This window comes from Neoarius graeffei, chromosome 1 (assembly GCF_027579695.1).
Source record: "Neoarius graeffei isolate fNeoGra1 chromosome 1, fNeoGra1.pri, whole genome shotgun sequence".
Lineage (NCBI taxonomy): Eukaryota > Metazoa > Chordata > Actinopteri > Siluriformes > Ariidae > Neoarius > Neoarius graeffei.
Genome location: NC_083569.1, coordinates 46,398,036 through 46,425,645, shown reverse-complemented (window position 1 = coordinate 46,425,645; position 27,610 = coordinate 46,398,036). Strand labels below are relative to the sequence as shown.

Below are 27,610 nucleotides of genomic sequence, written 5' to 3'. Positions count from 1 at the left end.
TTTTTTTCTCATTTTGTCGGTGTAGTTGTAGCAGTGCACTAGCAGCTAGCTGTTAGCACTAGCTAATGTCAACAACAGTAGCTAGTATGTTACTGTAGCAATGTTTATGTTCAGTCATTTGGATGACTGTTAAAACCTTTCAGTCTCAAGTTTTTCCTTTACTGGATTTACTAGTTTACTGAGCTTGCGCGCTCGCTCCCAGCCTGCCCGAGCTTGCGCGCTCGCTCCCAGCCTGCCCGAGCTAGCGCGCTCGCTCCCAGCCTGCCCGAGCTAGCGCGCTCGCTCCCAGCCTGCCCGAGCGCGCTAGCTCAGTAAACTAGTAAATACAGTAAAGGAAAAACTTGAGACTGAAAGGTTTTAACAGTCATCCAAATGACTGAACATAAACATTGCTACAGTAACATACTAGCTACTGTTGTTGACATTAGCTAGTGCTAACAGCTAGCTGCTAGTGCACTGCTACAACTACACCGACCCTAATAATACAGTTCTTGGTCATTGCCTGGTAACAGCAAATTTATAACGGGCCATGTCTCAACAGACTAAGAAGTTATTTCAATGACATTTAATAACATTTTGTTTATCCTGAGGACCGAAAGTAAATGAAAATGTGATCAAACCTTAGCTGTAATAAGATGGTGACCACCGGCTCCAGGGACGACCCACTGATGTAGGCATGTTACCCAGCCTGGTTTTTAACGACATAGGTATACAGATCATGTGGGCCGAAGTCAGGTAAAGACGAGGGCTTCGTGTACTTCTGTACGTCAGTGAACAATCCTGGTGGAAGCAGGTAAACGTCGTTCTCTAAGCCTGCTAACCTCAATTTTTGCAAATACCTCTCCCTCTGCTCGCCCTGTAAATGCCCTACGTCGCTGGATAGTGAAGGTGTTTTCTGCATCTCGCTCCTTTTTCTTTTATGTTTTTTCCCTGGTATTTCCCACACGCCTGACTGCAGGTCAGGAAGATCACCTGCGCTGCAGCGCTGTAAAGCCAGAAAAAGATAGCCTGGTAACGTGTACGGATCACGTACACCAGCATCATTGATTTTCTGGTGATATCGCTTCTTACTCGTGTCATCTAGGCCGGATAAAATACTCGACAATGAGACTTCGTCATGATCAACAGTGTATCGCTACCGGTAGTCGCCATATTTGTGACCGTCAAAATGGCGGCATAAATATTGTCGCTATGGAAACAATGACGTAGGCCGAAATCCTCTATATCAACACAATGACAAATTTGTGTTCAAAACGTACTTACCTTTCCCTCTAGACCTTTTTAGCCACGCATCCAGCATGGAGCCGCTTGCAACTCTCTTCGTCGCCATTTGTGAGTCACATGATGGTATGAACCATTCACAGTCCATGGAACAAAAACGAAAACAATAAACGGCAAGTAGAACCAGCTGAACAACCTTAGCCGGTGTTCTGATAAACTGTCCTACACGTCAAAGCGTCCTACAAAGCCCCACTGCGCATACCCAGAACACACGACTTTGCTTCAGCTGTTTGCATGTCTAACAGTTGCCATTGATGCACCCTGTTGTTCACCAATTGTGTGCATTCTTCTTAAAGTTAGTAAAAAAAACTATTGCAGAAAACAGTTTTAAGTTGTCGTAGTTATCATTTTCTTTGCCATGGTACAGTCTTAATTTTTCCATTTAGAGGTCTTGAAAAGGTCTTAAAAGTCTTTAAATTTGTACCCTGGTAAATAATAACAATATAGCAAAAAACCCTATTCAACAACTGTAGTAATCCATATTATGTCAAGAAGCGCTCAACTAAGTAAAGACAAACAACATCCATCATTACTTTAAGACAGAAAGTGTCGTTTAATTAATAATTAATTATTCACTGAAGGTGAAGTGAATATTGGTGAATAATAACCGAGACAAAGTTGAGGTTATTATTTAAATAATATTGGCTGGCTTTTTTACACAGTATATCAGACATATTCCATTCAGCTAGCATGATACTGAATGAGTCTAAGACGAGTTCAGTATCATGCTAGCTGAATGGAATATATCTGATATGCCATGGAAAAAAAAGCCAGCCAATAATATTTATTATTATTATTATACATTCCTTTTGGGTGTTGAACACATCTTTCTCTTTCAAAATTCTCTCAAAATCTTCTGTATTTAATGAAGCCGACCTAGCGGCCATGTTTGTTTACAAATTGTCACAGTCACTCGCTAGCGCGGAAGTTTTACGTCTCCGACGTGTGATGACGTTGTCTTGAGAACCATGCAATATCGTAAACCATATTCAACACTCATTCTCCTTTGGGTAGAATGACGTTATACACCTAAGATAAGTGATATGCTAACAATATTGCATGCTATTAAACCAAATTAATGAAGCCCGCTAGAAAAGAATAGAACACGTTTTTATTCCATCGAAAAAGTGTCCTGGATGTATAATAATCACCGATATTCACTGAGCCTGAAGCAGATAATTGTTTCAGTATAAATACACACGTAATTATTTTAAAAAAATCTTATTTAACAGTAATTTATTTCAAACTTCAAAAGCTGCATGGAAATGTAATAACGGTGTGGCGCAGACTTATCACCTATCTATGCCAAGTCACATAAAATACTTTTGTTTTGAAATCGATAAAATAAATCACAATTCCACCTTACCTTTAAATAGTTTTAGACCAAACTTCGTGGCATCTTTAGTGCTTTTAGGAACAGCATTTTCTTTCATCATTTGTAATTCTTCCTCACTTACGGTGACCAAGTGATTGGACGCCATTTTACCAAGACACTCTTAGTGATTATTGAGAAATAGTCCGAATTTCTCGAGCAATCAGCACATGATTTTCTATAATCACTTGCGTATTTATACTAAAAATAATTAATTAGGTGTGTCCAAACATTTGACTGGTACTGTGTATAGTTATACTGTAGATATAACTGATATTCTCAGATTATCATGGCAACAAACTCTCATTTATAGAGCATCTCCAACCTGCTAGCGTCCACTCTGTGCTGTTCTTTTCTTCTTACAGTGCTGGGGAATATTTATGAACTTCTTGGAGTGTTGGGTGAAGTGCACCCGAGTGAGATGGTCAACAATTCAGATAAACTTTATAAGGCCTATCTCGGAGAACTGAAAGTACAGGTAAAGAAGCTTAAAGCATTAAATTATTTGGAGCACGTTAAAACACTAGGTGTATATAGATAGCTTAGATTTCCTCTTCTTGTTGTTCATCTCTTTCAGATGACTTCTGTTACGAAGGAGCCAAAACTTCCTGTTGTTGCTGGTTGTCTGAGGGGGATCACAGCACTGATGGTGAACTTCACCAAGTCAGTGGAAGAAGGTGTGTGTCTATGTTTTTAGTTTTATTGAAAGCTGTAGACACAAGCTATTGTGATTACTCTGATCTCATGTCTTACATCTCGTCTAAAACAGACCCTGCTACTTCAAAAGAAATCTTTGACTATGCACTAAAGGCAATCTGCCCACAGGTGAGTAGAGTCGTGAGTTTGTTTTTGAAACCTGCTTATAAATACATGTACAGCTTTAACAAAATCTTTCTTCTTCTTCATGTCTCTAGACTGAAATGAAGCGCTACGCAGTTCCCTGTGGTAAGAGGTTGCTTTTTTTTTTTAAATCATAAAATCTAAGCACAGCACGCGTGTTTTTAAAGTTTTTGGTTTGAAAATCATATTTTTTATATTATGGTACAAGAACGAGATCAGAAATTGCAACAAAAAAGACAGAAACTTGCCTTAACTTTTACTCTGTTCAAGAAATCCAAATATGAGGCTTTCGCTTGGTAGGCATATATGATATATCGTATGACAGTAAATCGCGATACAAATTCATGACGATTGAAATTGATGAAATAAATTATCACTTATTATTATTATTATTATTATTATTATTATTATCAGCCTGCCTAATCGCTCATATTTTTTCCTATCTCTAATTACATTGTTTATACACCAAAGGGCATACTGTAAAATAATGGGAATACACTTGACTTCAACCTCGGCGGAAGTAACACAGCTCTAATGTTGCGAAAGCACACTAAAAAACCAGATCTGAAATGGAAGAGCTGTTGTTCGATTGACTGAACAAAGAAATCAGTGTCACCTTTTTACAGACTGCTGAAAGCTGAAGAAAAATGGAGATAGTACCAATGTTCATAAAAGTTTATTAAGAAAAGGTCAATTTATGATTAAGTTTTCATTTTTAATGAAAAATATTTTAGTTAGTAGACTGTGAAATTTTACTCCAGCATTTACAAATGTAGGTAAATAATTACTGTTTATCATATGACCCGTACGAACCCGCACACGCACTCTTAATAAAACCATTGGGAAAAGTCACGTGACTGGGCAGATACGGATTTTTGAATCCAGTCCGGAAAAAGCCGTATACGGCTCCGGACCCGTTTCCGGGGAAAGGTACTTTCGAGTGAAAAAATTCACTTGTAAGTTCATTTGTGTAGACTTAATAGGCTTGTACTGATGTTGTCTCCATGAGCTGAGCCAAGTTTGAACTGACTTTTACTAACGATTTTCTTAAAATCGTTTTAATTTCGAGAGAACGGTAACGTCGGTTGTATTTTATAGATTTCAGACTTGTGCAAAGGTGATTCAGCGTATAAATGGTTTCTTGTCAATCAAATAAAAATTGATTGGTTTGTTTTTCGTGCTGCTGTTCATTGTTTTCCACTCTGTATGTTAGTTAAAAAGGTCATATGATAAAATGCTTATTGACTGACTTGGGTCAGGCTGGACGGGAAAATATTTGGCTCTTGGTCATTTATACGACATGACCTCGAGCTAAATATTTTCCCGTCTGGCCCTCCCACTTGATCAGTAAGTACATATTACCATTGGCTATTAAGAAAATGAAACAAAAGGATTGAACACAAGTAATATTTAAGTTGATCAAGAATGGGGGGAAATAAATGTTGCTTTTTTTTGTAAGAAAGTTTTCTTCATTTAATTTTATTTTTCTAAAATATCATGGGGAAATCAAATTATGAACCCAATATTGTGAATCAGATCTAATTGTGAATTGGATGATTTGTTACATGCCGACCACTTGGCAAAACAGAAAAACGTTTGCGATATTGGGATGATTCTAGAGAGCAAAATTGCTCGTGATCTCTGGGTGGGAGGGATGACATATACACTCTCTTTCTTCCCTGTCAATCACAGTGACAGTAGCCAATAGTGGGCGTCTGTGAGCTCGTGTATGTGGAAGAAGGCAGATTGGACTTCCCTCCTAGTATGTTATGGTGCCCTGTGATGATGATGTTGCATGATCGGGGACAACTGGGTGGGAATGGCCAGCGAGGGGAGGAAAAAACATAGGAATCCAGTTTTTATGAATGTGTAAATTAAAAATGCCCGTAATCCTCCATACTCCTGCCAGCTTTTCCTTTTTACACAATAACACTAATCATGACTCTAAAGGTCCACTTCGTGTGTGTGTGTGTGTGTGTGTGTGTGTGTGTGTGTGTGCGCTTCCTGGCAGCTGGATTGAAACTCTTTACGAAGCACGCAGGCCAGTTCAGCAGCTGCCTCATGGACCACTATATGACTGTGTTTGACATGATGTCCAAACTTTGCGGACACATAAATCTCGAAATGAAGAAAACAAGCTATGCTGCTCTGGAGTCTTTCCTTAAACAGGTGGCTGTCTAGATACACAATCTCTCTTCATCCCCTTATATTGTTGAAAAAAAATATATATATATATAATATATTTTTTTTTTTTGGTTTGACATGACTTTTGATCATCCTGTAGGTTGCCATCCTGGTGGCTAAAGATGTTGAGCGACATCAAGACAAGCTTAAGTTCTTCATGCAAAAGTTTTGTTCTATTATCAGGACAATGGACTCGTCTAACAAAGAACTCTCCATTGCGATAAGAGGATATGGACTTTTTGCTGCGGTGGGTCTTATTTATGTAATACATGAATGCCATGATGTCACTTTGATTGTTCAGTGAATGTACATACTGGCTGTAAAACACGCTTCCTAATTCCATTCTATTGTTTTCCCGTGTACGGGTGTAGCCGTGTAAAGTTGTGTGCCCTCAAGATGTCGATTTAATGTACGTTGAGCTTATCCAGCGCTGTAAGCAGATGTACCTGATCGAGTCGGACCGTGATGATGATAATGTATACCAGCTGCCTAGTTTCCTGGACTCCATCGCCAGTGTTCTCATCCACCTGGATAAAGTAAGAGACAGATGCTGTTCTCTGATCAGTTATTCACTTGTACCTTGAATTCTTGAGTAATTCTTTCTCATTGGTTAAAGCTAGACGGCCTTTCGATTTCATAAAATTGGTGAAATTTAGTTCCCTCTGAAATTTGGCCTGTGTGATGTATGTTTATTTCTGCAATATCTTAAATATCAGGCCATTCTGTGGCTGGGAAGTTATTTAATTTGAGGGGATTCCTGAGCAAATAATGTGCATGAAATCGCTTGCTTCGCGCAGTCAAGCAGACAGAGGAAGTCCATGTGCGCATGCGCAGGTTTACCACCTTCTTCTTTTGGGTTTTACGGCAGCTGGCATCCACAGTGTTGCATTACTGCCATCTACAGGTTTACCTTGACCGTGCACTGACAGTTCCATCATTCTGTCGCTAATCGAACAGCTGATCACACCGAGGTGCTCGCTGACCACCGATATTTATTAGTTTGGTACTGCGTTTTCTTTTCTTCGCAGCATCACATCTTTTCTCGCTTTCTGTTACTGTAGTTGGTTCTTCACGTTTCATTAGCATCCTCTGTTTTTCTCTCCTGTTTCAGATTTGTGTCCCACAATGCCTTGCGCGAACAGGGAAAGCCCACCACGTGATCTGGGTTCCCGCGGGTCCTTAAAAAGTCTTAAATACAACTTTCGGTTTTCAAGGCCTTGAAACGTCTTAAATTGTTTGGAATGACTGGGATTTTCAAAAGGGAGGTATTAAATTTAATATTGGACCGAACGAGTGAAATGTCTCCATCCGGTTTGGGGTATTTTTTTAACCGTAATTTTAAAAGTGACCAGCGTAGCTTTTGGGGGCAGCGTTGGTTCTGTGCGTTCCGTAGATCAATAACTAACGTTAGGAGGCTGCTGGAGGAAGTGTGGTGTGGTGGTGGTGAAGAGTGAGAGATGCGCAGGTCGCTTACGCGGGCGCTAGAAAGCGTTGATAATTATGGGAAGATGTCTGTTTAACGACAAGTGGTTGGGGGATGACAAATACCCCCAAAATAAGGAGAAGAATCATTTGCGATAAAAACCACTGGATCGCACAAATGTGTTTAAAGACGGTACCGCAGCGCTGGGACACGGCGGACTGGGAAACTGGCTTTTCACGGACACGAGGCGCGCGTGCGTGCGTGTTAGAGGTCAAGCACCCCGGAGTGAAACGCAGGGGGGTTCACGCATGCGCACAAGAGTCAGGTGGAAAATGGGACTTATAGGAAATAGTAATAATAATAATGATTAGCATCATTTTTTTACATAATTAACATTGTTTATTGTACTAAGTTTAATATAAATATATAAACAACCTTTATTTCAAAACTCAATTAAAAAGAACTCCAGAAAATACAATAATTCTAAATATAGTACAATATAAATAATTTGTACAGAAAGTTTGTTTTATTACTTATCGTCTACAACAGTTTTTAATATAATAATAAGAATAATATTAACAACCACTAATAATAATTAGTAGTAATATTAATTATTATTGATTATTAATCATTACTACTTATGAATTAGTGATTAAGTACTAGGGATTATTAAATGTTATAAAATTGTTATTAAAAATTATTACAAATTATTAAAAAGTAGTAATTGGTAGAACACAAACAAATACTCATGGATTATAGATAATTTTTTAAAATAGTGACCATTGTTATAAAATAACTACTACTACTACTACTACTAATAATAATAATAAACAATAATACTACTAGTAATACTTGTTGTTAATGTTATTATTATTATCAGTTCAATTGTTATATCAATGTTCACTATTAAAAACAAATTATCTATAATCCATGAATAATTGTTTGTATCACTACTACTAATAATAACTACTTTTTAATAATAATTTTAACTCTTATAACTCAATTTTATAGCATTTTAATAATCACTAATTATTTATTAGTATAATTTAGTAGTTGATAATAATAATTACTACTTATTATTAAATTACATTTTGATAATCACTGCTTATTAATTAAGTAGTAATTAATAATACTGAATTATAATTGCTACTCAATTAATTAATATAGCTAATAAGTAGTGATTATTAAAATGTTGTAAAATTGAGTTAATTTTTTTAAATTATTATTAAAAAAGTAGTTGATTATTATTATTATTATTATTATTATTATTATTATTAGTAGTAGTAATACAAACAATTATTCATGGATTATAGATAATAATTAATGATTATTTTTGAATAATGAACATTGATATAACAATTGCACTGATAATTAGTTTAGTTATTACAACACATTGATTAATATTGATAATAATGGTTATGAAAGGTGACAGTTGTTTTTCTGTGTTTAATGTAACGCTCTGATGATTGTATGACTGCATAAACAGGTTTGTGCTGTTACCTGCTATAATGCAGAAGATACTCGAGAACTTCCTCAGCCAGCTGTATACTGTACGACACTCAGACTGATTTTGCTGTCGGACACAAAATCACACATCATCAAAGATGATCTTTGGGGACTGAAATAATCCCGGCTAAGGTTGTTCAGCTGGTTCTACTTGCCGTTTATTGTTTTTGTTTTTGAAATGATTCATGGTGTTTTCTCCAGTAAACACCAGTCTTCTCCTTGCAGCTACAGTAGTTCTGCAGGCCTAAAACACACGACTTTGCTTCAGCTGTTTGCATGTCTAACAGTTGCCATTGATGCACCCTGTTGTTCACCAATTGTGTGCATTCTTCTTAAAGTTAGTAAAAAAAAAAACCATTGTAGAAAACAGTTTTAAGTTGTCGTATTTATCATTTTCTTTGCCATGGTACAGTCTTAATTTTTCCATTTAGAGGTCTTGAAAAGGTCTTAAAAGTCTTTAAATTTGTACTTGAAAACCGTGCAGATACCCTGGTAATGCATGACGTAGTATCTTGTATTGCGTCATGCTGAAGCAGGAAGAAATAACGGAGAATTTAGGGCCACGTAGCCCTAAACTCATTAATTATATATTTTTTAAAAACTAATAAAATTGGAAGTCTGTGATTCAAATTCAGTAGCTTTCCATCCACTAAACAAAAATAATTGTCAGGGAAAATTCTTTTTATGACCTACACCTGAAAAATCTGAAAGGCAGTATAGCTTTGTGTTGATTAAATTTCCCTTTTAGTCCTGTTTATAGATAATCCAGCTTATATGTGAAACTGTTCAGTCTATGCTTGATTAATTTGAAGGCAAGTGACTAGCTTGAATTGAATTGAATTGAATTTCTAGATTCCTGAAGTGTACACATCAGTGCTTGAGCGCCTCCTGGTGGTCCAGATAGACACTTTCCCTCAGTACAGTCAGAAAATGCAGTACACCACTTGTCGCTCGATCATCAAGGTTCTTGTCGCAATGGCAGCCAGGGGCCCAGTGCTTTGGAGTTTCACCAGCTCTGTGGGTAAGCGTCATCTTCCAAATGCTGTCATGTAACAGCCGTAGGACATTTTTCTCATGGCCACATTTATATTTCTCATCCCCCAGTTCATCAAGGCTTGATTCGGGTGTGCTCGAAACCAGTTGCTTATGTAAAGGTAATCTTATTTTAGTCTGTATTAGATAGCCCAGGGTTTGAGATTATGGTTTTCTCATATTGATGAGAAATTATTTTCTTCTACTGCTTTATGAAGGAGGAAGGTGCCACTCAGAGTTCTGTCAGGACTGAAGAGGAAGCTGAGCCAACAGTGGTGCGTTCTGGGAAATGGAAGGTTCCATCTTCTAAGGATTATTTGGATCTTTTCAAGGAGCTTCTGGACTGTGAAAATATGAAGGTGAGACTTTTTTTTTTTTTGCAAAACATTGGTCTCTGTTTTTAATGAAAATGTAACCAATTTCAGCTGGTCCCACCAGATTTGCACTTCATGAGAACAGTTTAAGTCCAAGTCTCACCCTTTCTTTAGTGGAAAATCTCACCTGGATACTATAGACCTATGACCTGCTGCTGTAATCATAAAAACTGTCCTGTGCTTATCCCAGAACTCACAACGTTCTCATACTGAACACGTGTAATATTCTGCTTTACTCGACACTTGAGTATTGTAATGATTTATAAGCCCACTATGCAGTGTTACAGAAGAGGATGGGTTTGGTTTGAGTCTGTTTCCTTTCAAGCTTTCTTCCTCATACTGTGTCATGGAGTTTTTCCTTGCCACTCTCGCCTCTGGCTTTCTCTTTACAGATTTACCGCTATGTCCACATTAATCTCATCTCATCTCATTATCTGTAGCCGCTTTATCCTGTTCTACAGGGTCGCAGGCAAGCTGGAGCCTATCCCAGCTGACTACGGGTGAAAGGCGGGGTACACCCTGGACAAGTCGCCAGGTCATCACAGGGCTGACACATAGACACAGACAACCATTCACACTCACATTCACACCTACGGTCAATTTAGAGTCACCAGTTAACCTAACCTGCATGTCTTTGGACTGTGGGGGAAACCGGAGCACCCGGAGGAAACCCACGCGGACACGGGGAGAACATGCAAACTCCACACAGAAAGGCCCTCGCCGGCCATGGGGCTCGAACCCGGACCTTCTTGCTGTGAGGCGACAGCGCTAACCACTACACCACCGTGCCGCCCTGTCCACATTAATATGTTTTAGTTTTAAGACTCAGTTTAGCTACGTGTTTGCCTAGCATCCATACTACTCTGGAGTTCGAGTCCCTAAAACGGAGATTCTTGGAAACACTGTTGGCCCTGTTTTAGTTTGGAAACTCCGGGTTGCATTTTAGTCTGGATGGGCAAAAACAGAGACGCTTGGAAATGATAATGCAGACACCCACATTCGGTTCCTCATTTGGTCTCATCAGTCGCAACGTCTCCTTGCCTGATTTGTCATACTCCTAACATATCAGACGCTTGCTGGCCGTGCTGTGAAAATTGTGCATGCGGATGCTCCTTTAAGTTTCCAAATGTCATTGCTAAACTCTTGAATATTTTCTACTGTGAATACCATCATTAAAAAAGCTTATAATTTCTGCTTCCCAAAGAAATGTATCTGGTTAAGATCTGTTCAGTACTTTGGGAGTAACGACATGTTGAAGTGGGTACAATAGAGTACACTCTCTGGTCGCGGGACTTCGGGAAACTGCCGGTGCTTTTGAGTCACGGGAAAGCAGTCAGGCTCTCTCTCTCTCTCTCTCTCTCTCTCTCTCTCTCTCTCGATCGATTTCTGACTGGATTACTAATGAATATCAATCAGATAACTTTTATAGGGATGTTCTCTCGCTCTCTCTATTTCTGATGAAATATTCAGCAAAATTTTCCCTCAGCTAGTTTTGATATGATTCACGGGAGACTTTGAAATGAGTTTTCAGAGCTTCACCGACTTATTTTTTCAAATCAAACTGATTCATGTAAATAAATAACTATATTTCAGAGTATAACTGGAGTTGTTTTGATGAAAAATATTGAGCTCTTAGTGGTCGGAATGAGATTTAAAAAAAAAACGGAAGTCAGAACTGTGAGTGTCAATTTTAATTCAATTAAATAGAATTGTTTATTGGATGTGGATCTCACAGTTTTTTGGAGGTTTGCCTTGAAAACTGTGAATATTAATCGAAATCATTTTTATTTTTTTTGTGGTCCAAATCCTGCGTTCTGCTTGGCTGGCGAGCAGGTCCGTATCCTACAGTATGGACCCCTGTTACGGACCTCTGGCGACTCGCTCGTTCACAACAACAACCAACATAGTAGCAATTCTTGTCAACATTTATTATCGCATTTCTCAGGAGAATAACATTAATTTTACAGCATGGATAGCGATAACGACAGTCTTCACAGCGAAAGCGAGTTTTACTACCCTGAGGAAGAAGAAATAAAAGAAAACATTTCAGGAGAAAGCTAAAAACCTCTAACTTGCTAATGCCGAGCAAAAACATGGCTGAATCCTGAATGACTCAATTTTGTATAAATAGGGGACTACATAGGCAGCAAAATGTAGTTTTTTCCTGCCATGGAAGTGCACTTGTATACAGAGGAAGAAGCCATTTGCATTACAGCCGTGAATGAGGATTCAAAATGGCGGCTCGGCTCGGTTTCCCCTTTCGGGCGCTCTCGTTTTCTGTTAGGATTTGGTAAAGAAAAAAATAAATATATTATTTACCAGCTTAAGGTCGGTCCGTATGGTGAAAAACCGTGACCTCGGCCCAGAGGGTCTCACTCAGTACTTTCAAGACCTCAGTCACGGTATTTCACGATACGGACCTCCCAGCTGGTAAATAACATGTATATATTCTTTCATATAAACACTAGTAGGCCCTACTTAGAAATACAAAGGCCTACAGAGCACAAAGAGGGTATTAGAAATATTTTTTTTTATTACTTTATTTTGATAGAGAATGGCAGATGTGAATGATATTCAGTGCTTATTTATGCACATTTTATAATGAACATTGATTTTCTCCTTCTTCGCAGTGTGTAAATGAGAGTTAAGATCAGCTTTATATTGCACAAATAAAGCCATTTGGTGAAACTTTGAAGAAGAGTGTGTACCGATTTCACGTTTTTACCTAATTAGCATAATTAATGCTAATTAAATACTAATTTGCCTGGTTTTTTTTTTTTTAGTAATTTTTCAAACTTTGTATTTAGTATACAACCATCTATGTGCCTGCCAATTTCCATGTAAATATCTTGAAAAATAAGTTCTTAAGAAAAAAACATTTGATGTCCTGCATTAATGAGGCCCGTTTTGGACCATGTGATCCTCAGACATAATATTACGGAGGTTTTCTAAAAACTTTTTTCCCCCAATCTTTGATTTGTAATATCTCAAGAACGGATAAACATATTTTAATACTGTAAAAAGTATGTTGTTCTGCATTCAGTGAGAGCAATTTGGATTTAATTTTCATATGATATGCTGACTAACATATGATACTTTTCCAGAAAAAAAACAAAAACAAACTGTCACGCGTAATGCCTGGCACGCGCATGCCTACTGTACATGAATGGTCATGTGACATGCGTTTACAGGTATGTCTGTATGGACGGAGATTATTTCTGATATGGAACTAAAACGCTAGTCTGGATGGAGATCACTTTTGTTTTAAAACTGTTTTTTTTAAACTAAAATGTATGAACGTGGCTGCTATTTAAATCTACAACCAGATCTTTGTGAGTGGTTGTTGTAAAAAGCTATATAAATAAAATTGAGTTACAAAAAAAACCCCCCAAAAAACCCCCAAGACTTCATCTGTGCACAGAAAATTTGTCAGGAACCAATGTTGTGAATATGTTGAACGAAATCCGCAAACGTGTGATACAGCGGCTGAGAAAATTCGTAGCGCGTATGGGCGAATATGTATCACGTAGGTTCTAAGTAATAAATACAAAATTAAGTACAAGTAGTTTTATGTTTACTGGCTTCTGGTTTTTTTTGGACACCCTGTACAATGCAAAATGGCACGTTTAAAAGCAAAAATAAAATAATAATAATAACCTGTTTATTCTCTGTCCAAATCTGTGTACATTTGAAAAGGTTTTTTTTTTCCTCCATCTAGGACACTAGATTTCTTGATGATGCTGCATTAACCAGGAACTACAGCCTGAAAGCTCTGAACATGCTCCTGTACGATGCACTGGTGCAGTCTATCATGAAGATTTTGGAAAAGCTTGATCTCTCGTTGCAGAAAGTGAACACAGATGACGAGGTAGAGACAAAACGAAAACGGCTCCACACACTGAAAGAAGCATTTTGATGTGAATGATAAAACCTTCTATCCTTTTCTTTATGTACATGACTATAATAAGCAACTTTCTAGAAATCAAGCTTCTCGTACTTCTTGTATGTCTTATTTGCACATTTCCCAGGGACAGAGTGACGTGGGCTCTGGATTTAAGCCCTCATCTGATCCCACAAGCAACCTGATCCCCAACAAACCCAAAGATTTCACTGCCTTTCTAAATTTAGTCGACTTTTGCAGGTACTTTCTCAGAACATGTACGTGCATTATTTTAGAATACCGAATATAGAGGTCATCCTCTAAACCCCTTTTTAACAGTGTGATTAATTGATTTGTCTGGTATATTTATAGTGCATTACTTCCATCAAAGAACCCTGAATATTTTACTCAGTGGGTTTACCCTCTGTGCCATGAGCTCATCCTTCAGTCGATACGTTTCCCTCTGGTCAGCGGCTTCTACAAGCTTCTTTCTCTCTCGATGCTCATTGCCAAGAAGATCAAATACTTTCAGGTGAAGCCTGCAGTTGCTTTCGTAGTGCTAAAACATTTTTTCATATCAACATTTAGGTCTATTATCTCTGTTATTAAAGTATGTTGAGACAATAGCACAATCAGTCAGATTTAAAATCTGCATGCAGTCCTTTTTACTGTTTTCATCTCTGTCCATCATTGTATTTTTCAGGGTCAAGGCCCCAAAAGCATCAGTGATGACTCCTGGGCTGGAAGCGCCTGTTTTGCGCTCGTCTCGAAGTTTGGCAAGGAGGTGTGGTTTTACTGTTTTCTTATTATTTACTTCTCACTTAATTTATCAATCGATCCCAGGGCTGTCGGAACAAATTTTACTATTTCAGTCTTATTTTTTCCGAATATTTACCTCTTCGAAGGCAAAAACCCACATTTAAAAGTTTAAGATCTTGTATTTGACTTAAAACAGGTTTTCTTAAACTTTTCCGTATCCTTGTGGCACACTGTAGGAAGAAGGCTCTGAATAAATGTCTTTAGTTCATATTTACCTTCAATTACAGTACCAGTCAAAAGTTTGGACACACCTTTGAATTCAATGTTTTTTTCTTTATTTTTATTAATTAAGGCCCACTTTACACGGGGACGGTATAAAACAAAAACGCAAAAGTCCGTTTTCGTTCTCACTTTTTTCCGCGTCTACACGACCGTTTTCAAGGAGGAAATCTGCGTCTATACGGTGACGCATAAATGTCTCTGCTATGTCTGCACGCATGCGCAACGTCTTCTGTCTTGTCTGATCTGCACATCTGCGCCGCTGTTCTGTCAAGTTATCCTACCAAGCCTACTACGCATGCGCGAAATCCAGGAGGGTAGGAAAATTCAACAGTAGTTTTGTCCCACCGATCAGCTGGGCTGATAGAAAATCGGTGAGAATTTCACGCATTTGCCGATTTTTATGTTTTGTGCGTATTGGTCGAGTCTTTGGCCGAGTCAAATAATTTGTAATGACCTTGTTTTGAATAATAAAACGGTCTGTATGAGAACTTGCTAGGATAACTTTACAGAACACCGGTCCGGCTGAGGTACTGTAGTGCTCGAGGGAGGAGCAGGAGCAAACCGAAACTCTTTTAATCTGCCTTTATTAAGTAACACTCACTCTTGTTTCGGTGAAGAAGAGAAAAGGCAGTGTCCATCTCAGCAAAATAAATCCGTTCGGCTGCTAGTTTTGTTTTCAGTCTCGGGTTTATGGTTTCACGAGCGGCTTGAATAGGCGGCGCGCGCGTGCACGTGTGTGTGTGTAACTTGGCGACACCAAACTGAGGAGCTCCAGCTGGGCGGGTGAGCAGGAAAACACATCTACTGCATTAAAACACAGAGCAGCTTGAAGGTCTGTTGGATCGATGTAATCAGACATGCTCTTACTTTTTTACTTACTTTCTTACTTCCCGGGCTGGCATGTGCAGTATATGACACATGTATGACGTAAACGCGTACCCGACGTGAGCAGATCCGAGCAGAGTTTCGCGTATTGGGTAGTTTAGACGGATATGCAACGGGGGCCGTTTTTAACTTATCCACTCTGGAAGGCGTTTTCAATTTTATCCGTTTTTCAGCCTCGGAAACGCCGTCCCCGTGTAGACGAAAGGCACTTCTGATAAAATATTTAGTCGTTTTTACCCGACAGTGTCCTCGTGTAAACGGGCCCTAAAAGTCACTTCATGTCCAAAAGTCATGATGGCTGTCGTTTCTCTTTACGTAGTTGAGCACTTCTTGACATAATATGGATTACTACAGTTGTGGAACAGGGTTGCTTACTGTCTTTTTATTATTTACTGTTTACTGTTTGATCTTAAACGCATTAAGAAGGCAATAAACTGCACGAATTAACTTTTTGACGAGGCACCTGTTAATTGAAAAGCATTCATGAAGCTGGTTAAGATAATGCCGACAGTGTGTAAAGCACCATCAAGGTAAACGCTGGCTACTTTGAAAAATCTAAAATATGAAACGTTTTTGTTTTGTACACTTGTTTGTTTACCACATAATTCCATATATGTTCCAGATGTTATTTCATAGCTTTGATATCTTCAGTATTGTTCTACAATGTAGAAAATAGTTCAAATACAGAAAAACATAGGGGTGTCCAAACTTTTGACTGGTTTTGTGTGTGTGTGTGTATGTGTGTGTGTGTGTGTGTGTGTGTGTGTGTGTGGATATATACAGTACTGTGCAAAAGTCTTTGGCACATGTAAAGAAATGCTGTCGACCAAAAATGGCTTCAAGAAATAATGAAATGTTTCAACATTTAAAAAATTTATATAAACAGCAGTAAGCCATAATAAATGAAACAAAATCAATATTTGATGTGAGACGACCTTTTGCTTTATAAAAAAAAAAAGTCTCCGGTACAGTGAGTGCAGTTGGATAAGGAAATGAGCTGTAGGTTTTACTGAGCATCTTACAGAACCAGCCCCAGTTCTTCTGGACACTTTGACTGTCACACTCGCTTCTTATTTTTGCACCAAAACCCAGCAGCCTTCATTCTGTTTTTTTTAAAATCTGAAAAGTGCTCTCTTGTGTAATATGCTGCTCAGATACAAACTTTTTTTTCTGTAACATTTAATTTTGTGCTGGAAAACGAACGTTTGGACTCCAAAATGTTTTTGTACTGACTCGATAATGTAGAAGTCATAAAATGGAAATCTATAAAAGTTTGTGTGAAAAAAAAAAAAAAATAGGGTGCCTAAGACTTTTTCCTAAAACATTCTTTATGTGGTCAAATCCAAAATGTTGACTAATTGGAGCTTATAAGGCACTGGTGGGTTTTAAAATGCAGTTATGTTCTACTGCTTATAGTGAACAGAAAGCAGTTCGGGATTTAGCCAAGACAGAATCTGAAATTTATTTTTTAATCCTGTGTGAAGACTAATTGAAATGTTTAAATTTATACCTGAATTTTGGGTAATCTAAGAAATGCCATTTTAATGAAATCCAAGCGTGTTTTATGATAAATTAACTTTAGAACGTTAGTCGTCATTTTGTGTTTGTGATACGAAGCCGTAGTGTACTGTTAAAGCCTGTTCTGTGGAAGTGAAGATTAATCGGCCAATTCATATTTGAAAGCATTTGAATATTAAATTATTGAAATTCAAATCCAATTGTAAAAGGATTTAAAATGCTGAGCATTCAAAATATGGAACGAAGCAATCTTTTGTCTTTCTTTCCTTTCACTTGTTCTTTTATATTTTCATGGTCTATAAAGTGAGGATGCTGTTGATGCATTTAATAAATTGGCTTTCCCCACAGGTGTGTATGCGTATTAAACAGTATAAAGATGAGCTTCTGGCTGCATGTCTGACTTTTGTGCTGTCTCTCCATCCTGACATGGTGGCTTTGGACATCAAAGCATACATTCCTGCACTACAGGTTAGAACGAAATAATTCTTGCACTTCTCCATTCAAACAAAACCTCATCCCATCTCATTATCTGTAGCCGCTTTATCCTGTTCTACAGGGTCGCAGGCAAGCTGGAGCCTATCCCAGCTGACTACAGGCGAAAGGCGGGGTACACCCTGGACAAGTCGCCAGGTTCAAACAAAATAAGAAAAAAAAATGAACCACTGGGAAAGTGTGTGTGTGTGTGTCAGGCTGCTCTGCGACTAGGTCTCAGCCACGCCCCTCTGGCCACCACAGCACTGGATGCTCTGGAATCGTGGTCCTCCTACATATCTCCCGCCATCATCCAGCCCCACTATATAGACATACTGCCTCACCTGGACGGTTACCTAAAGACAGGCACCAGCACTGGTGAGAGCACTTTCACTTTCTCAGCATGTGTAGGTTTTAATTCCACCCCAAACACATGAAATTATATATTGTGTAGCTATAAATAGTGATACAAATTTATGAAGATTTGAATAGATTAAATAAATTTCTCACAATTACGAGACTGCGTAATTTCTTAGTTTTTCCTGGCTGTAATTACACTGTTTAAACAGCAGAAAGTGGAAAAACATACATCGTTGTACATACAGGGCACTTTTTTGATGGAATAAAAACATATTCTATTCCCTTCTAGCAGGTTTCATTCATTTGGTTTGATAGCATGCAATATCATTACAGGGAGTGCAGAATTATTAGGCAAGTTGTATTTTTGAGGATTAGTTTTATTATTGAAAAACAACTATGTTCTTGATGAACCCAAAAGACTCATAAATATCAAAGCTGAGTATTTTTGGAAGTTGGAGTAGGGCTTTCTTAGTTTTAGCTATCTTAGGAGGATATCTGTGTGTGCAGGTGACTATAACTGTGCATAATTATTAGGCAACTTAACAAAAAACAAACATATACCCATTTCACGCATTTATTTTCACCAGGGAAACCAATATAACAACTCAACATTCACTAATATACATTGCTGGCATTCAAAAAAAAAAAACAAATCAGTGACTAATATAGCCGCCTTTCTTTACAAGGACACTCAAAAGCCTGCCATCCATGGATTCGGTCAGTGTTTTGATCTGTTTGCGATCAACATTGCGTGCAGCAGCAACCACAGCCTCCCAGACACTGTTCAGAGATGTGTACTGTTTCCCCTCCTTGTAGATCTCACATTTGATGAGGGACCACAGGTTTTCTATGGGGTTCAGATCAGGTGAACAAGGAGGCCACGTCATTAATCTTTCTTCCTTTAGACCCTTTCTGGCCAGCCATGCTGTGGAGTACTTGGATGCGTGTGATGGAGCATTGTCCTGCATGAAAATCATGTTTTTCTTGAAGGATGCTGACTTCTTCCTGTACCACTGCTTGAAGAAGGTGTCTTCCAAAAACTGACAATCGGACTGGGAGTTGAGCTTGACGCCATCCTCAACCCGAAAAGGTCCCACAAGCTCATCTTTGATGATACCAGCCCATACCAGTACCCCACCTCCACCTTGCTGGCGTCTGAGTCGGACTGGAGCTCTCTGCCCTTTGCTGATCCAGCCACGAGCCCATCCATCTGGCCCATCAAGACTCACTCTCATTTCATCTGTCCATAAGACCTTAGAAAAATCAGTCTTGTGATACTTCTTGGCCCAGTCTTGACGTTTCATCTTGTGTGTCTTGTTCAGTGGTGATCGTTTTTCAGCCTTTGTTACCTTGGCCGTGTCCCTGAGTATTGCACACCTTGTGCTTTTTGATACTCCAGTGATGTTGCAGCTCTGAAATATGGCAAAACTGGTGGTGAGTGGCATCTTGGCAGCTTCACGCTTGACTTTCCTCAGTTCACGGGCAGTTAGTTTGCGCCTTTTTTTTTCAACGCGCTTCTTGCGACCCTGTTGACTATTTTGAATGAAGCGCTTGATTGTTCGATGGTCACGCTTCAAAAGCTGGGCAATTTTAAGAGTGCTCCATCCCTTTGCAATATATGTCACTATTTTTGACTTTTCTGAGTCCGTCAAATCCCTCTTCTGACCCATTTTGCCAAAGGAAAGGAAGTTGCCTAATAATTTTGCACACCTGATATAGGGTGTTGATGTCATTAGACCACACCCCTTTTCATTACAGAGATGCACATCACCTGGTATGCTTAATTGGTAGGAGGCTTTCAAGCCTATGCAGCTTGGAGTAGGCCAACATGCATAGAGAGGGTAATGTGGTCAACATACTCATTTGCCTAATAATTCTGCACTCCCTGTAGTATATCACTTATCCTACGTGTATTACGTTACTCTACCCAATGGAGAATGAATGCTGAATATGGTTTACGATATTGCATGGTTGTGAAGACATGACGTCACAGTTCTGAGACGTAAAACTTCCGTGCTAGCGGGTGACTGTGACAATTTGTAAACAATCATGGCCGCCAGGTTTACCTTGTTAAATGCGGAAGATTTTGAGAGAATTTTGAAAGAGAATGATGTGCTGAACACCCGAAAGGAATGTGTATGTAAAATGATATAGTGGCTGGCTTTTTTTCATGGTACAGTATATCAGTTATATTCCATTCAGCTAGCATGATATTCCATTCTGCATGCTAGCTAAATGGAATATATCTGATATACCATGAAAAAAAGCCAGTCAATATTATTTAAATAGCGTGAATACACGTGACTGCACGTGAAACCCAAAAAAACAGATCCAAAAAAGCTAAATGGCTGTTTTGCAATTGACTGTATAAATAGATTTAACAAGAAATTGGCGCTCTCTTGTTCCAGACTACTGAAAGCTGAAGAAAATGGAGGTAGAAGAAATGTTCGTGCAAGTTAAGAAAAGGCCGATTTGTTCACTTTTCATTGTTAATAAAAGGAACAATTTAGCCAATAAACGATTTATATTTTATTCCAACCTTTACAAATGTTGGTAACAAAATTATTGATGGTTATTAAGAAAATTAAATGTTGTTTTTTTTATTATTTAACAAAAGGAATATTTGATGCAGTTTTTTTGCGGGTGGTGAGGGGGGGAATCAAATTTTCTTTATATTTTTTTTTTCAAAAATATCATGGGAAAATCGACTCGTGAACCCAATATCATGAATTGAATCAAATCATGAATCATTACGTGCTTACAAACTATACCATGTTGTCATATTACTATAAAAGTTTATATGTTTATATTTATAAAAGTTTTATGTCTTTCATTCTCTGCATGTACAACGTACATTAAAATAAACAAATTAAACATAATATTTCACGAATGTTAAAATCTCTCCCGTATCAGATAAGGATGAGAGCAGTATGAACGTGACGTTCGTGTCAGCAGGCACTGCAAAAAGTTACGGCAAAGTTATGATGAGGCTCCTGCAGAAGTCCAAACACCTGCCCATGGTAACCCTGCATTCATACAGCTCTGTGTGTTTGTCTCAGTCGTAATGTGTTACACACATGCACAAGCGTAGATATTCCTAGACAGTAGATTAAGTTTCAGTTTTAGTCAAATTTGTTTTAAAGTTCTCATTACAGTGATGGTGTGTAGTTACAATGTAATAAGTAGTGAATGGGGAAGAATAGAGTTCTAATATTTTTAAGTATAGGAATATTTTTTTATAAAATACCTTTATGCCACACTCGTGATGAATATTAAATTATAGATTGCATGAACATTTATTTATCTTCTTAAAGGAGTTACACAGACCCTTTATTTTAAAATAAATTTCTGAGTGGATAGTATCTCCATCCTTGACTCTTGTGTGCTGCATAAATGGGAATAAAAATATATTTTTGAGAGTTAAAGTCGACCGTAAAGTTGGCATTGGAGCTGCCCTGCTGATCCAGCCAGCCCTGAGCGCGTGACGTCACAGCGGGAACCGGTTTTAAGCCCGAGACCTTTTACAGCTATTAAAGTCATAAAAATTTATGGTGAAAGTAAGAAATCCCGTTACCGACTCGCTCAACTAAGACTGATTTGACTCTCATTAAAGCAGGATGGGTGTTATAACTTATGCAACATACATATACATGCATGCATGTTCACTGATTAAAACGTTAAAGGCGAATTAAATAATCAGATGAACTGAGACAATCACATTCTGAAGCAAATTAAATTATATCTTATACCGCTAACTTAAACACACAATACAAGTTACAAGGATTCATCTAAATGTGTTCTCGCTTCTTGAAGGCCGATTGTTTTTGAAACAATCTGACTTTCAGTTGTTTGTTCAGTTGTCCATTCATTCACTTCTTCCATGTAAGGGCGAGATGGCAGCAATATCCAGTTTAGAAATCAGACGGCTGCTCCACTCATTCACTTTTTTCTTCATACTATGTATTCCGCCATTACTGCTAAGGCAATTACTAAAACCTGGGACGGAACGGGATGTCACCAGTTTTAGCAACAACTGCAGGGAGGTCACTGCCTGAGCGATATGTCCCGTTCCGTCCCAGGTTTTAGCAACAAACCTCGTCTCACTCTGAGAGGACTGGTGCAACTGAACTTGCTTTCCTTTTAAAATAAATAAAATAAATACTTTCCTTTTCTTGTAGTTTTCTTTAATTGTTGGTATTGCACCCTCTTTCAATATGAGCTTATAGCTAACGCTCCTCAACAGATCAGAGGTCTCGTACGAGTCTTCAGTAAAATGTGCAGAGCAGAGGAGAGACCACTTCGTAGCCACCCAACGTGCCCGTGAACTTCTCACAAAACGCGTCCAAATCTTTGCAGTTTGAACATTCTTGGGCCATGAATGCAACGTAAATCCAGCTTCTGTCGTGTTGCTGCGCCGGCCAGCAACACATCAATGTGGCATGGTGATAAATTAGCTCAAAACGGAGGATCGGAGTCGCAGTCAGCTCTGTTTTTTAGTATAGCGGAAATGGCGATGAGACTGATAGATTTCCTGCTGTGACGTTACGGACGTCAAGGTCATTCACTCAGACCGCTACCTATATAAATCACTTTAATCATAAAAATTACTGTATTAGATTTATTGTTCATGCTTAAAACTATTCCTGTGCCATTCTTGAGGTCTCAAGGCATTTATAAACGAAATTGAGGCCATGGCTCTGCATATCTGCTTTAAGAATACAAAATGCATCAAACAAGACACGTTTTATATAAAGATAAATCGTAACACAGTGAGCGGTCTAGGTATATGTAGGTATAATGGGTATAATGGCGCATTAAAAATTCTTATTATGGAAGAGATTTTTTTTTTTTGTATCTCAGTCCTCATTTGGGCAATCTCTGATGATTATACTTCCTGATTTGCCAGAATGAAGTTTAAGCCTTTGGGCAAGGCAGCTTGTCTGTCAAAGTGGAATTGAGTAAAGTCGTATTTACAACTAAAGCAGTGTTGTAGTCGAGTCACTAAACCTCGAGTCCAAATCCAGTCTGGAGTCCCCAGTGTTCAAGTCCAAGTCATTCAAGAAAATTTCGAGTCGAGTCCGAGAATAAGACTCCACTTGCACCATTTGACAGTGGCTGTTGCTGCCTTTATATGAAACAGTCTCTGCTACTGTGTTGGACAAACGTTACTGCTTGAATGCTCCATTTTAGATAAAAAGCTTGTTCGTCATTCAGCAAGCCCCGCCCACTATCAACAGGGCAAATAACATGAGAGGGTTAATACTAGCTAGTTCATCGGTCAGCAAGCCCCGCCCACTATCAACAGAGCAATGAATATAGCGTGTGACTTCCTTCTCTGGGTGGAGTCTTACCAAATGACGATTGAAGTTCGAGGTTGTCCCCGTCGTCTCCTCGATAGTTCTTCTACATATGGAACACCTAGCAGTGCATTTTTTCCCACTGCATGAGAAGTCTGTATAAGCAAAGCGGACGATCCTAGCGGCTTTTCTCCAGGCATTTTAGCGCCATTTAACGTTGGTTTGTTCCTGAACATGACATATGAACAGGTGAATGTGCATTCTCTTGCACAAAATTTGTATAAAAATTAATACAGATATAAATGTCTTGTGCTAAATTATTTTGGCATGTTATAAAAAATAAATAAAAAATCTGAGTCCTCGTCTCCAATTTACAAATCCGAATGCAGTCCGAATCATCAGTGCTCATGTCCAAGTCAAGTCATGAGTCCATAAACTTGGGGTATGAGTCCTGGACTCGAGTACTACAACCCTGAACTAAATAAAATGGTTTTGCAAAAAATGCAGTTGAACATGCAAGGGAAGTTAAAGAGAACTTCTAGTGACACTAAAATATCGGTGCATTTTATTAAAATTAAATAAGAAAACCTGCCTGAATCTATAATGTTATTTGTACTTTTTGTACAATGAACCTGTTCTAACCCTGTGGTAGTACTGTTTCCATTAATAATACTCTAACTACTCTTTATTCACTAGTTGGTACACTATAGTTACATGGTTTCCTTCTTTGTAATAAAGTGTTGTAAAACATATGGTACATTCATTGTGTATTAAATATAAGACTGAGCAAAATGGAAGTTGGTGGCTTTAAATCCAATACATGTGAAGGCTGATCTGGTTGTAATTTGTGGTCTACCAGGGAGACGAGCCTCCCATCGCTGCAGTACGACGGCGAGTGGTGCGGCTTTTAGGCCATCTTGGAGGACAACTGAACAGAAGTTTGGTTACAGGTGAGCTGATTTAGAAAAAAGTCTCCAAATATTTCACAAACATGGGGGAATTTTTATTGCAAAAATGTAAATATGGTGGATTACTGTACAGATTGCATAAAGAACATAAGGAAATGAGAGCACAGCCCTCTCTGAAGGACAATAGTCGACTCTTCTGTGGTGTGCAAATCTGCAACTGCAACCACTTTTTATGTAGTACTGTGCTAAGGTCTTAGGCACCCTATTTTTTTTTTTCATAGAAACTTTGTTATAGAGTTCTATTTTATGACTTCATTATCGAGTCAGTACAAAAACATTTTAGAGTCTAAACGTTTGTTTTCCAGCACAAAATTAAATCTCATCTCATTATCTCTAGCCGCTTTATCCTGTTCTACAGGGTCGCAGGCAAGCTGGAGCCTATCCCAGCTGACTACGGGCGAAAGGCGGGGTACACCCTGGACAAGTCGCCAGGTCATCACAGGGCTGACACATAGACACAGACAACCATTCACACTCACATTCACACCTACGCTCAATTTAGAGTCACCAGTTAACCTAACCTGCATGTCTTTGGACTGTGGGGGAAACCGGAGCACCCGGAGGAAACCCACGCGGACACGGGGAGAACATGCAAACTCCACACAGAAAGGCCCTCGCCGGCCATGGGGCTCGAGCCCGGACCTTCTTGCTGTGAGGCGACAGCGCTAACCACTACACCACCGTGCTGCCCACAAAATTAAATGTTACAGAAAAAACTGAGCAGTATATTGCACAAGAGCGCACTTTTCAGATTAAGAAAGAAAACAATGAAGGCTGCTGGGTTTTGGTGCAAAATAAAGAAGCGAGTGTGATAGTGTCCAGAAGAACTGTGGCTGGTTCTGTAAGATGCTCAGTAAAACCTACAGCTCATTTCCTTATAAAATTGCACTCACTGTACCGGAGACTACTTTTTGTTTTAAATTAATTAATTGTTTTGTTGTTGTTTTTAAAGCAAGGGTCGTCTCATACCAAATATTGACTTTGTTCCATTTATTATGGCTTACTGCCGTTTATAGTATTTATTTATTTTTTTAAATGTTGAAACATTTAATTAAATTATTTTTTAAGCCATTTTTGGTCGACAGCATTTCTTTTCATGTGTCTAAAACTTTTGCACTGTACTGTATGTCTGAATATGTTTCCAAAATTATTATGTGCCTACATGTGTATCCCAGAAAACCACTGCTACCTGTGAATATGGATTGTGATATGGAGTTGTCATATTCCTACATTGGCTCTGTTTTGTCACAATTGAACTTCACTGGCATCTACTGGATTTTAAGATTTATGAAAGTTTTGAGTGCAGATTTCTGCCAAGGCCAGATGCTGTATCTCCTAACATTAGCGAAAGTGAACATAAATTCATGGATCCGTCTCATGACACTGATCCGCTCCAAAATTTTATGGGTTCTTCCTTTGACCCATGCTACACCCTTCCACCAAGTTTTGTGGAAACTGGGTCTGTAGGTTTTGTGCAATCCTGTTTACAGGCAGATGAACAAAGCTTGTTGGTGGAAGTAATTATTTAACATTTTTATGTCTTTGAGTGTTGCTTGTGTTAGGAGTATAAGCGTTGCACGTTTCCTTTTCCCTAGCCATTTCTACAGAGGACATGATGAGACAGTTTGTAGCATGGGACAGTGAGAAAAGGCTAAATTTTGCTGTGCCATTCAAGGACATTAAGCCTGAAATCTACCTGGATCCCTTCCTGCCAAGAACCGCCGAGCTTGCTCTCTCTTCTAGTGACAGGCAAACTAAAGTATGTCTATATGACCATTTCATCAACTTGAGAAATCTCACATGGATACTTGCTCAATTTTAATATTAGATTTGTGGTTATATTCACAAGAATTATTTTCATGTTATTGACCAGTCCAAGTTGTGTACTGTGCAGCCTGGTGTTAGCTTTTGGAGTTTTATTTTGCTCTATTTAGTTGTATTTTGTCAGCTCATTTGTCTGGTTGAATTGTTTTCGTTGGCTGTTTGCTAAGTGTTGGTACTTCAACGGAATATTACACGAAGTATTGTTCTGTCACTTCTTCATTTGGCACTAGAACTTTCTTGTCTAGAAGTTCATCACTAATACCCCTTTTCCACCAAATCCGTTCCAGGGCTGGTTCGGGGCCGGTGCTGGTGCTGGTTCACAACTCATTCAACTTGCGAGCCAGCTGAGAACCAGTTTGCTTTTCCATACCTCGCGGTGTTAAGGGAAGCCACGCCAGTTACATCGCTGTATACGTCAGTTACGTCGCTGTATACGTCAGTTACGTCGCTACGTTTGCTTAAACCTTGGCGCGAATATCGAAGCAAAAACAACACGGAAGAAGCAGCAGCAGCAACAACAATAATAATAATAATGGATGACTTCACGTTTGTACAGCTGCTGCTTCTCGGCGCTTAAAAATGGCGATCTTTCGCGGTCTTGTTATTGTTGTTGGTCTTAACAACTCCTCCCCCCGCTGATGTAAGCGGTTCTTTCCTCTGGCCCAGCAAAGAGCTGGTGCTAGCCTGGAACCGGTTTTTCTGGCCCCAGAGCCAGTTCTTTGTCAGTGGAAACAGAAAACGCGGTTCCAAACTAAGCACTGGCCCCGAACCAGCCCTGGATCTGATTTGGTAGAAAAGGGGCATTTGTGTACCTGACTTTTGAACTTGTTGTACATCGCTCTGGATAAGAGCGTCTGCTAAATGCCATGCAACGTAATTTATGACTAACATAACAGAAATGTGACAACAATTAGCTTTTAATGCTGAATAATGAGTGCGTAGTTTGTGGCTCAACATACAGCTATTATAAATGATTGATTGGTTTTAGAACATTTGAGATACAGTAGTTTTGAATTTGATACAGTAGAATAAACACATGCTTCACTGTTCTTTAAACTTAAAATTTTCATTGTAGATTTTTTTTTAAAACAAGCTCTGTCGTCAGTCTGCTAATTAGAGCAGAGAAGGTAAATAAAATCTGAAGTCTATGAACATCTGTAAAAGTGCTCCCTTTTCTGAGCTAATGCCTCTAGCCCTGTAGCTAATCTCTGAACCCATGAACTGCCTTCAGCTAAATAATTGATGTAAGTGAAAGTGATTTGGCTAGAGTCACTGAATTACAGCTTTTTTTTTTTTAATTGACTCTTCTATGGTATATTGTTAGGGTATTATATGGCATCATTAGGACTGCTAG

The 27,610-nt window shown here is 38.7% G+C and overlaps 1 protein-coding gene across 2 annotated transcripts in view; it reads left to right on the top strand.

Moving 5' to 3' along the window:
- Nucleotides 1-27,610, top strand: part of LOC132893510 (DNA-dependent protein kinase catalytic subunit-like) — a 141,865-nt gene that overhangs the window by 18,897 nt on the left and 95,358 nt on the right. For both annotated transcript variants that reach the window (XM_060932709.1, XM_060932707.1), the window contains exons 6-24: nt 3,019-3,131; nt 3,231-3,330; nt 3,423-3,478; nt 3,568-3,598; nt 5,505-5,662; nt 5,778-5,924; nt 6,049-6,213; nt 9,459-9,627; nt 9,711-9,760; nt 9,857-9,997; nt 13,731-13,880; nt 14,041-14,153; nt 14,265-14,424; nt 14,596-14,676; nt 17,685-17,804; nt 18,026-18,185; nt 21,081-21,187; nt 24,324-24,414; nt 26,028-26,191. In XM_060932709.1, the coding sequence (XP_060788692.1) occupies nt 3,019-3,131; nt 3,231-3,330; nt 3,423-3,478; nt 3,568-3,598; nt 5,505-5,662; nt 5,778-5,924; nt 6,049-6,213; nt 9,459-9,627; nt 9,711-9,760; nt 9,857-9,997; nt 13,731-13,880; nt 14,041-14,153; nt 14,265-14,424; nt 14,596-14,676; nt 17,685-17,804; nt 18,026-18,185; nt 21,081-21,187; nt 24,324-24,414; nt 26,028-26,191 (2,276 nt within the window). The remainder of the gene's footprint in view (nt 1-3,018; nt 3,132-3,230; nt 3,331-3,422; nt 3,479-3,567; nt 3,599-5,504; nt 5,663-5,777; nt 5,925-6,048; nt 6,214-9,458; nt 9,628-9,710; nt 9,761-9,856; nt 9,998-13,730; nt 13,881-14,040; nt 14,154-14,264; nt 14,425-14,595; nt 14,677-17,684; nt 17,805-18,025; nt 18,186-21,080; nt 21,188-24,323; nt 24,415-26,027; nt 26,192-27,610) is intronic.